This window comes from Trachemys scripta, chromosome 1 (assembly GCF_013100865.1).
Source record: "Trachemys scripta elegans isolate TJP31775 chromosome 1, CAS_Tse_1.0, whole genome shotgun sequence".
NCBI lineage: Eukaryota > Metazoa > Chordata > Testudines > Emydidae > Trachemys > Trachemys scripta.
This window is the reverse complement of record NC_048298.1, coordinates 7,249,350-7,260,630: the sequence shown is the minus strand read 5'-3', so window position 1 is coordinate 7,260,630 and position 11,281 is coordinate 7,249,350. Positions and strand designations below refer to the sequence as shown.

The 11,281-nt window shown below is 43.8% G+C and overlaps 1 protein-coding gene across 2 annotated transcripts in view; it reads left to right on the top strand.

The window, feature by feature from the left end:
- The first annotated feature begins 2,713 nt into the window (after positions 1-2,713).
- The window catches only part of EXOC4 (exocyst complex component 4), a 610,394-nt gene continuing 601,826 nt past the window's right edge, over positions 2,714-11,281 (top strand). For both annotated transcript variants that reach the window (XM_034764261.1, XM_034764251.1), the window contains exon 1: positions 2,714-2,829. In XM_034764261.1, coding sequence (XP_034620152.1) covers positions 2,731-2,829 — 99 coding nt within the window. In that variant the 5' untranslated portion in view covers positions 2,714-2,730. The remainder of the gene's footprint in view (positions 2,830-11,281) is intronic.

The window sequence follows — 11,281 nt, the reverse complement described above, 5'->3', positions numbered from 1 at the left end:
ATACACATAAAATGATGGTGTCTAAATTAGCTGTTACCACTCAAGAAAGAGATCTTGGAATCATTGTGGAGAGTTCTCTGAAAACATCCACTCAATGTGCAGCAGCAGTCATAAAAGCAAACAGAATGTTGGGAATCATTAAAAAAGGGATAGATAATAAGACAGAAAATATCATATTGCCTCTATATAAATCTATAGTATGCCCACACCTTGAATACTATATGCAGATGTGGCTGCCCCATCTCAAAAAAGATATAGTGGAATCAGAAAAGGGCAACAAAAATGATTGGGAGTATGGAAAGTCTTCCGTATGAGGAGCGATTAATAAGTCTGGGACTTTTCAGCTTGGAAAAGGGAAGACTAAAGAGGGATATGATAGAGGTCTATAAAATCATGGCTGATGTGGAGAAAGTAAATAAGGAAGTGTTATTTACTTCTTCTCGTAATACAAGAACTAGGGGTCACCAAACAAAATTAATAGGCAGCAGGTTTGAAACAAACAAAAGGAAGTATTTCTTCACACACCGTACAGTCAACCTGTGGAATGTCCTGACACAGGATGTTGTGAAGGCCAAGACTATAACAGGATTAAAAAAAACCCTAGATAAATTCATGGAGGATAGGTCCATCAATGGCTATTAGGGTGGGGAGGGATGGTGTCCCTAGCCTCTGTTTGCCAGAAGCTGGGAATGGGCGACAAGGGATGGATCACTTGATAATTACCTGTTCTGTTCGTTCCCTCTGGGATACCTGTCATTGGCCACTGTTGAAAGACAGGATACTGGGCTAGATGGACCTTTGGTCTGACCCAGTATGGCCGTTCTCGTGTTCTTATGTTTATCTGAAAACCCCCAAACATTTTTTTTCAAATTTTGGCAACCAAAAACAAAAAATTGTTTACTTTAGGGGTTTTTGATGATAGCCTGAAAAATATTAACAAAAATCAACATTTTCTGCAAAACTTACCATTTTGTCAAAAAAGTCACTTTGCATTAAAAAAAACAGGTATTGATGGGAAATTTTCTCCCAGCTCTACCAAGATATCATCATGCTGTGTTGCAATGATATCATGTGGTGCTAAAGCTTCATCCAATTATGCCACACCACATTCAGTGAAAGTGTTATAATGCCATATAGAAAACTCATCCTGTTACAATACCACACCATAATGTTGCTTTATGATGCAGCATCAGCGAAACCACCCTGCATTATGATGTGTCTAGGCACCAGCAAAGCAAGCACGTGCTTGGGGCAGCCCATTTGCAGGGGCGGCAGGGATCCAGCATGGGAGCTGAGAACCAACAGGGGGCCCTGGGAGCTGTAGTTCCTTGGTTAGCTCCCTGCCTATAGAACCAGCCCTGGAGCAGGGAAAGAACTACATTTCCCAGCATTCCCATGGCCACTACCAACAGGAAAGAGGGGGAGGGAGTGAGGAAGCTGAGACCTCATGCTGCAGCCTGCTGTGAATGGAGAGCTGCACTGTGAGTAGGGATACCACATTTTAACATTCAAAAAATAGGACACTCCACAGGGAGGGAGGGTAGCCCCACCCTGCCCCCATCCACTCCCTCCGACTGCCCCCCCCTCACAGAAACCCCAACCCATCCAACACCCCCTGCTCCCTGTCCCCTGATCACCCCCTGTCCCTAACTGCCCCCCAGGACCCCACCCCCTATCTAAGCGCCGCTGCTCCTTGTCCCCTGATCACCCCTCCCGGGACCCCTGCCCCTAACTGCCCCTTGGGACCCATCTAACCTCCCTTCTCCTTGTCCCCAACTGCCCCCTCCTGAGGCCCCCCCCAACTTCCGCCCTAGGACCCCACCCCCTACCTGTCCCCTGACAAACCCCCGGGACTCCCATGCCTATCCAACCGCTGCCTGTTCCCTGACTGCCCCTCCCCAAAACCCCGACCCATCTAACCCCCCCTTCTCCCTGCCCCTTCTCCCTGCCCCCGCGGCGCGGCCCGGCTCCGGCTCGGCTCGGCCCCCACAGCGCGGCCCGGGTCTGGCCCGGCCCGGTCCCCGCGGCGTGGCCCCCGCGGCGCAGCTCGGGTTCCCGCCCCCCGTGCGGCCCCCCCCCCCCCCCCCCCCCCCCGGGCGCGGCTCCGGGTCGGACCCAAACCCGGCAACCCTGGCCGGAGCCCGGCTCGATTCCGGGGGGCGGGGCTTGCAGCAAGCCCCGCCCCCAGGAATCGGGCCCCGCTCTTGCTAAAGCCGGCCCTGCCCTTAGAGGTGTTTGTCTAACCTGCTCTTAAAAATCCCCAATGATGGAGATTCCACAACCTCCCTAGGCAATTTATTCCAGTGCTTAACCCCCCGACAGGAAGTTTTTCCTAATGTCCAACCTAAACCTCGCTTGCTGCAATTTAACAGTACATAATAACAACAATTGGGGTGACGCTGGAAATATTGAGGCTATTGAATCGGGCACGTCAGACTGGCTCCAAGCCCCTCCCACTAACCTCTTCCAAGGCTAGAACATTTTATGCCAAGTTAGCTCAGCTCAACTCAGTTTCATGGACCCGTTACCTGAGCACGGGCCGCTGGAAAAAGAACACGGTGAAAACTACAACTCCCAGCGTGCCCAGGGCCCGTCCCACACATTGCATAGAAGCTTGTCCGCCTATATCCCGCCTTCTCTCGGCTCTTATTGGAGTGTTGAGTCGTCGTCGCTCAACTCCTCGATTCCGATTGGTCGAGCTGCAGCTAGCAAGGGTGTGCGAACCTGTGTATGGGGTGGGCTCAAGATGGCGGGAGAGGCGTCCGGGAGATACAGAAGCACCATGAGCAAGAGCAAGGACCCCTCGGGCCTGCTCATCTCTGTGATCAGGTAGGGGGGGGACGGGAGCTCGCAGGGTCCCCCCCCCGAGGATGTGGGCGGCACGTCCCCTTCATCCCCTCTCAGCAGGGCTCGCTGGGCCACGCTTCCCCTCAGGCCCCCGGGGAGCTGCCATGGGGCGACCCCCCACCCCGAGGCCCGGCCCCCCGCGGTTGTAGCAGGGACCTCCAGCAGCGCGGGGCCCATGGCCACGACAGGCCCCGCTTGTCAGAGCTGAGGGCGCCCGTGGTGCCGGGACTCGAGTGACCCCCCCAGATTTCAGGGACCCCTGGACAGCAGCAAACCCTGCAGCTGCAGGAGGCCCCCATTTCTCGTGGGGGAGCTAGGGGACGGCTTAGCCTCAGTGGGGATCTCAGGCTATGGCCGCAGGGGATCCCCGGCTCTCAGAAGCCGCTCATGACACTGGGCGCCAGCGTGCCCTGCGGCTGGAGGGTACCCCCCCCCCAGTTATCAGAGGTGCTTGTCCGACACAGTGGCCCTTGTGGGCATTGGGGGGTGGCCTCTGTGGCCCACATAACCACAACAGTCCTGTTAAGTCCCAACGGCGCTGACATTAACAGTGAGAGCTAGAGACCAGGCAAACCCAGCAGGGCACCCCCTCCCCATAATTTTTAGGAAGCCCTTCATTGGGAGTAAGGGCATCCACATGCTTTGCGGTGGCTGTAATGTGCAGTAGGTCCTACCCCCCTTTCCCCATCCACCTTTTTGGCTGACTTGATTGAAATAAGAGGGCCTAAGGATCTTGTGACCACAAAAGACTCTTTCTCACATGCCCCCTGTGCCCTATTCTGGGGTCCCTCAATGATAGCAACAGGGCTTAGTCAGTACCATTCTTGTGATGTCCTGGAAAGACTGGGAACCCCTGTATCCGTGTTTGCTGGAGCACCCTGCATGCACAGCGGCCTTTGAGCTGATTAGACTAAGGCTGGTCAGAAAGCACCAGGAAATGTACATGCAGTCTCATATCCTGTTATAAACCACAGCGATTGAAAAGTTGCTGCCTTCTAGGAATTGTATTGCCTTGCAGGGGATGAAAAGGAAAAACTGCAAGTACAGTATGTCACATCATATTGTGACTCTGCTGTTTTTTGCCTGCACTCACTCCTACAACCCCTCCTTTCTATGTCAGAGGATGATCCAGCACTGTGCCTGAATCTGTCTGATCCCCTCACTCCACTCCACTCCTCGTTTCCCTCTGTCCCCTTTAAAAATACTTTTAAAATCACATCCTTTCTATGCTGCTTACAACCAGTGAGTTGGCAGCCACTTTCCCACACTGGTGTTTACTAATGCCAACCTTTCACGTACTGATGCTTACTAATATTATTATTTGCTGTCCCCATGCACACACTCATCATATTGTAACTGCTGTGCATTATGAGATGGTTGCATTAATAATGCATTATAAAATTCAGTGGCTTTGTATCATCTACCTGGAATAAACTATAATAATTTGCATTTACACAGCGCCTCTTATTTAAGCATCATGATAATGACTGGAAAAAAATCTGGTTTTCTTTAGTGTCCTGCAGGCATAGGTCAGTGATTGGACACTAGATGAGGAGGACTCTGAGTTACTACAGAAATTCTTTCCCAGGTGTCTGGTTGGTGGATCTCATCCACATGCTGAGGTTCTAACTGATCGCCCTGTTTGGGGAGAAATTTTCCTTTGGATCAGATTGGCAGAGATTCTGTGAAGTTTTCATCTTCCTCTGCAGTACGGATAGGTCGCTTGCTGGTTTGAACTAGATTAAAAGTGGATTCTCTGTGATGTCAAGGCTTCAACTTAAGATTTGAGGATTTCAGTAAGTCAGTGTCAGGTTAGGGGTAAGTCTGTCACAAATGTCACGGATTCTGTGATTTTATGAGAGCTCTGTGACTTCCTCGAAATTCCACTAATTCAGCCCAGGCTGGCAGGACTTGGGCTTCAGCTCTGGGTGGCCGGGCTCAGGCTTCAGTTGAAGACGGAGCCCTGCTGCCCGGGGCTAAAGTCAGAGCCTTGCCACCCGTAACTTATGTTCACAGGGCCCTTTGAGGCGTGGGGTCCTGGGCAATTGCCCTGCTTGCTACCCTCTAGCACTGGCCCTCTGTACATTTCCGTGATTTTATTTTTTATTGCCCGCATCCTATCTGTGACTTATAATAAAACACACATCTGAAAATCTTAGCCTTAGTTATGGGCAGGAGTAGGTGGGTGAGGTTGTGTGGTCTGCAGTGTGCAGGTCAAGACTAGATGATCATGATGGTCCCTTCTGGCCTAAAACTCTATGGGTATGTCAACAGTGCAATTAGACACCTGTATAGATGTTCAGTTTTGGGCTGTAGCCTGACCTCTGAGATCTTTCCACCTTGCTGGGACCTAGAGCCTGTGCTCCAGTCCTAGCCCAAATATTTACACTGCAATTAAACAGCCTCTTAGCCTGAGCCCTGTGAGCCTGAGTCAGTAGGCACAGGCCAACCATGGGTTTTTAATTGCAATGTAGCTATACAAAAAGTGTGTATGAGACCACACAGAACTCCAGTAAGATAGCAACCCATAGTGGACAGTTGTTTAGATCACATCTAAGTCATGTTGTATGATCTTTCAAGCATCCCAGATGTGTAACATTAGTTTTTAGAGTGTGTGATGGTAACAAAATAAGAGGCAAGTAATAGTAAATATAGAGAGATTTGTTTAATACACCTGAAGTTTTCTGTGTCCTTGATTTCAGTTTACCACCCAACAATACATTAAACTATTGAAAGCCAAGGAAATTAATAACATAGGTGCATTTTGTTGCAGCATATGACCAAGTTGTAGAGTCCCGTTACAAGATAACTGCAAGAATTAATTTGAGGGAAGATGAAATGTCTAAGGAAAAACTAAGTGTGTGTGTGTGACATGTTTATAGTGGGACAACCAAAAGGGGCGCCAACATAAAATTCATATTTTGAAATAATTCTTTACCGTAGTTTATTAATGACAGCTTCAAAAATTTTAATAATGTAAATGTGACCATCTTTTACTACTTAAACTGTTTTTACTGTCACTGTGTGTGGACAGCGAAATTGGATGAATCATTTTTATGTTCTGTTTGTGTTAAGTTTCACTTTATGGTTCTCAAACCCAATGCTCTTGGGTTGAGATGCCAGCATACCAGGGAAGATTTAAATCTCCAACTTTTTCCACAATTCTTAAAAACTGAAAACTATGTCGGTTTATATAAGATGTTGTCATATCTCCTATTCCCCTTTTTAACAAAACCTAAATTTGAAATCCTTTAGGTTTATAGTGAAATATCTAATATTGTTACATGTTTATGTTTTACCTGTCTAGGAACTTTAGTTACAGAGGCACTGATATCATAGATAGATTAGGCCCAAAATTTCAATTTAACATTTAGATAAAATACGGTGTGAAAATATTAAAATGTTCTAGTGAGTCATGACATTTAAGAAATAAAAAATCAATGGAAGCTGTTCTTGTTTTGGATCTAAACATTCCCTGCAGTGTTTGCAGTCCAGACATAATATTGAACTAGTCCATGGGAATCTGAACGTAAAACTGAAAGGAAAACTGATCCATTAATAACTTCATTTTCCAGTTGAGAGCAAAAAGTAAATGGCATAAATGGTGGAAAGGAAGTTATATTATTAAAATTCATTCTCTATGATCTTTTATTAGTAGTTAAGATCAAGATGAATGTGCTGGACATCTAACAACATTTCCATGCCTGTTGTTTGGCATGTCTAGAAAAATATGAGTAATTTTTATATATGATTGTTATATTTGAAGTAAAACTGAAGGAACCACATTTGAGCTCAGATGAGACCCAACTGAGATGATGTCAAGGAATGTTTGCTATATGGGAAAGATACATGGCTGGTAGTGAAAGCCATATAATTTTGAGCTTGCAGTAAGATATTGCCAACTATAATAAGCAAAACTCTTAGTTATTTTGGAAACACCACAGTATCTTGGGATGCAGATAATCAGGAAATTGAGGGATAGTCCATAGAAAGGACTGTAGCTTGTATCTCAATAAAGTAGTATGACTGTCCCCAGTAAGTGGCAATCCTTCCCATTGCATTGGGAATAGACTGGTTTTCTGGACACTTCCTTTTAAGAAGATTTCTCATTTATCTAGGTCCTGATGCAGATCATTGTACAGTACCACGTTTGCTCACAATAACAGACAAAGTAGGCAGAGTGGAGCGGATAATCTAATGTAGGGCTTGAAAACTTTGCTATACACCTACTTAGGAGCAGGGAGATAAAGTGGGATTGTACTAGAGCACTGTTTCTGTGATGTGCTGTGAAGCTCCCATTTTTTTATGTTGGCCTTGTCTAATAGGTAGCTATTAAATTTCAGGAGGAGGTGTTATTGAGTGGTTAGAGCAGCAGACTGCCACTTAGGCCGCAGCGTCTATCCACGGTAAGTGTAGGCAAGCCCTTAGATTCTGTTCTCGGCACCACTATTGATTTGCTGTGTATTCTGAAGCAAAATGTTTATCCTCTCTGTGCCTGGTTTACCCATTGGTAAATTGTGCATAATAATCATAGAAATGTAGGACTGTAAGGACCTTAACAGGTCATCTAGTCCAGTCCCCTGCACTGAGGAGGGACCAAGCATTATCTAGACCATCCCTGACAGGTGTTTGTCTAATCTGTTCCAAAAAATCTCCAGTAACAGAGGTAATTTGTTCTAGTGATTAACTACCCTTACACTTAGGAAGTTTTTCCTAACATCCAACCTAAATTTTCCTTGCTGCAATTTAAGCCCAGTACTTCTTGTCCTGTCCTCAGTGTTAAGGAGAATAATTTATCACACTCCTCTTTGTAATAACTTTTTTTGTACTTGAAGACTGTTGTCATGTTCTTCCCTCAGTCTTCTCTTCTCCAGACTAAACAAACCCATTTTTTTTGTTGAGTGTTTCCTCTTCGGTTATGTTTTCTAGACCAGTGGCTCTCAACCTTTCCAGAAGACTGTACCCTTTTCAGGAATCTGATTTGTCTTGGGTACCCCTGAGTTTCACCTTACTTAAAATCTACTTGCTTACAAAGTCAGACATAAAAATACAGAAGTGTCACAGCACACTATTACTGAAAAATCGCTTACTTTCTCATTTTTACCATATAATTATAAAATCAATTGGAATATAAATATTGTACTTACATTTCAGTGTCTAGTATATAGACCAGTATAAATAAGTCATTGTATGAAATTTTAGTTTGTACTGACTTTGCTAGTGCATTTTATGTAGCCTATTGTAAAACTAGGCAAATAGTTAGGTGAGCTGATGTACCCTCTGGAAGACCTCTGTGTACCCCCCAGGGTTGCATACCCCTGATTGAGAACCACTGTTTTAGACTTTTAATCATTTTGTTGCATTCCTCTGGACTTTCTCCGTTTGTGCACATCTTTCCCGTACTGTGGTACCCAGAACTGGACACAATACTCCAGTTGAGGCCTTATTAGTGCTGAGTAGAGTGGAAGAATTACTTCTTGTGTCTTGCTTATCACACTCTTGCTAACACATCCCAGACTGATGGTCACATATTTTTGCAACAGTATTACATTGTTGACTCATATTTGGTTTGTGATCCACTATAATCCCCAGATCTTTTTCTGCAGTACTCCTTCCTAGGCAATCGTTCCTTCTTAAGAGTAGTACTTTGCATTTGTCCTCATTGAGTTTCATCCTGTTTAATTCAAACCATTTCTCGAGTTTGTCAAAATCATTTTGCATTCTAATCCTGTCCTCCAAAGTGCTTGCAATTCCTTCCAGTTTGGTATCATCTGCAAACTTTATAACGGTATACTTTATGTCATTATTTAAATCAGTTATAAAGATATTGATTAGAACTGGATCCAGGACAAATCCCGGTGGTACCCTTCTTGACATACCCTTCAAGTCTAATTGTGAACCATTGATAACTATTCTCTGAGCACGGTTTTCCAGCTAGTTGTGCACCCACTTTATAGTAGGTTCATCTAGGCTATTTTTCTCTAGTTTGTTTATGAGAAGAGATATATCATGTTCACGCCTTCCTCCCATCCATAAGGTTTGTTACCCTGTCAAAGAAGGATATTAGGTTGGTTTGGCATGATTTGTTCTTAACAAATCTATATTGCCTGTTACTTATTACCTTATTTTCTTCTAGGTGCTTATGAATTGATTGATTATTTGCTCCATTATCTTTCTGGGTACTGAAGTTAAGATGGTTGGTCTATAATTCCATGGGTTTTCCTTTTTATAGAACGGTACTATATTTGCCCTTTTCCCATCCTCTGGTATCCTGTCCTCCATGAGTTCTCAAAGATAATTGCTAATGGTTCGGAGATCTCTTCAGCCAGCTCCTTAAATATTCTAGGATGTATTTCATCAGGCCCTGCCGACTTGAAGAGCTCTGTCTTGTCTGAGTAATTCTCAACTTGTTTTTTTCCTATTTTAGCCTCAGATTCTACCCCATTTACTCTGATGTTAGTCATCCAATCGTTGCTAATTTTTTTGGTGAAAACTGAAACAAAAAAGACATTTAACACTTTGGCCATTGCAGTGCTTTCTATTGTTGTCTTTCCCTCCTCATTGAGTACTGGGCGTACCCTGTCCTTGGTTTTCCTTTTGTTTCTTAAATATTTATAAAATGCTTTCTTGTTATCCTTTATCTCCTTAGCTCGTTTAATCTTGTTTTGTGCCTTGACCTTTCTCATTTTTTCGCTACATGCTTGTGTTGTTTTTTATATTTATCCTTTGTAATTTAACTTAGTTTCCACTTTTTGGACGACTCTTTTTTGAGTTTCAGGTCATTGATGATCTGGTTGAGCCAGAGTATCCTCTTACCATACTTTCTGTCTTTCCTACACATTGGTATAGTTTGCTCTTGAACCCTTAATGTCTTTCTAAAAACCCACCAACTCTCCAGAACTCTTTTGTTCCCTTAGACTTGCTTCCCATGGGATCTTACCTACCAGTTCTTTGACTTTGCTAACGTCCATCTTCTTGAGTCCATTGTCTTTATTCTGCTGGTTTTCCCCCATACCATTCCTTAGAATCATGAACTCTCATTTCATGATCACTTTCACCTAAGCTACCTTCTACTTCCAGATTTTCAACTAGATCCTCCCTATTTTCAATGCTTTTGTATTTTTTAAACATTGTGAAGTGCTTTGAGATCTTCCAATGAAAGATACGGTGAAAGTGCAAAATATTATTGTTGGAGACCAAGAGCCAGCTGTTATAGAGGTCTAATGTTAGTCCCATTCACCTTCATACTGTTTCTTTAAAGTATAATGAATTGGATTGAGAAAATTCTGGTCAACTGATGCAAGACAATTTGGGGAATATTTTCTTATCTTGCAGAGGACAAACACGTGTATTTATATTGATTTTTCCTAACCTTTTGTTTTGTCTGTAGTTCGTTGAGGCAGCTTTTGTACTATGAAACAAGCAAGCTGGCATTTAGCAAATGCTATTTTTTGAGAGATCTTGTCAGATTTTTAGTTGGTGAATGTCTGCCTTTTATTTATTGTAAGACGTTTTTCTTTCCAATTAAAGGCTGCTATTTTTAAGAAGTGGCCTTTAATAGCTGGTTTAATTGGGAAAACAATCTTTGGTTGTGACTTGATAAGACCTTATTGTAGTCTTGGTGCAAAGCTTTCACAGAGGCATACGTACGTACAAACAAACACACATCTGGATGTAAAGGAGAACTGAGGGAACAAGTCGAGATATTGCATGTTACCAACTTTGTTTATAAAATGTGTGCTTCTATAGATGTAAATTTGAAAGCTACTATGCTTTCTCACACATGAAATTCCTTTTCTCTCTCTCGCCCGCTATAAAATAAATACTCATTGGTCAGTACTTTTTATTATTTTCAAAGTGAACTTTGCTGAATTCATTCTTACTAATGACCTGGCATTTGAGCCTCTCTTTCTGTTTAAGGGCATAGAGCTGATGTCCCAATTCATGATTTATAGCAAGGAAGTCCAATATAGAGCTGTTGCACTCAGAGTAACATGCTGGAACTCCCATATTCACCACTGTCAGCTCAACACCTGAAGGAACATCTGGAAGAGAAAGACTTTGAACTGGGGAAGGGTGGTCCCAGGCTGGACGGTAATCCCAGCCAGTGTATTGAGGAACTGTAACCTGTTTGTACCATCTGTCAGGGTGAGACACTGCTTGATTCAAATCCTGCTTAGTTTGTAGAACTTAGACTGCAAATTTATTTTTGTTTCTTAAGTAACCAACTCTGATCTCTATGCCTGCTACTTAGAATCACTTAAAATCTATCTTTCTGTAGTTAATAAATCTGTTTTATATTTTATCTAAAACAGTGGGTTTTGGTTGAAGTGCTTGGGAAATCTCAGCTCAAGTTAACAAGGGCTTTTGCATGTCCACTACCATTTTGTCAGAGTGGCGAACTACTTAATGAACTTGCACTGCCCAAGGGACC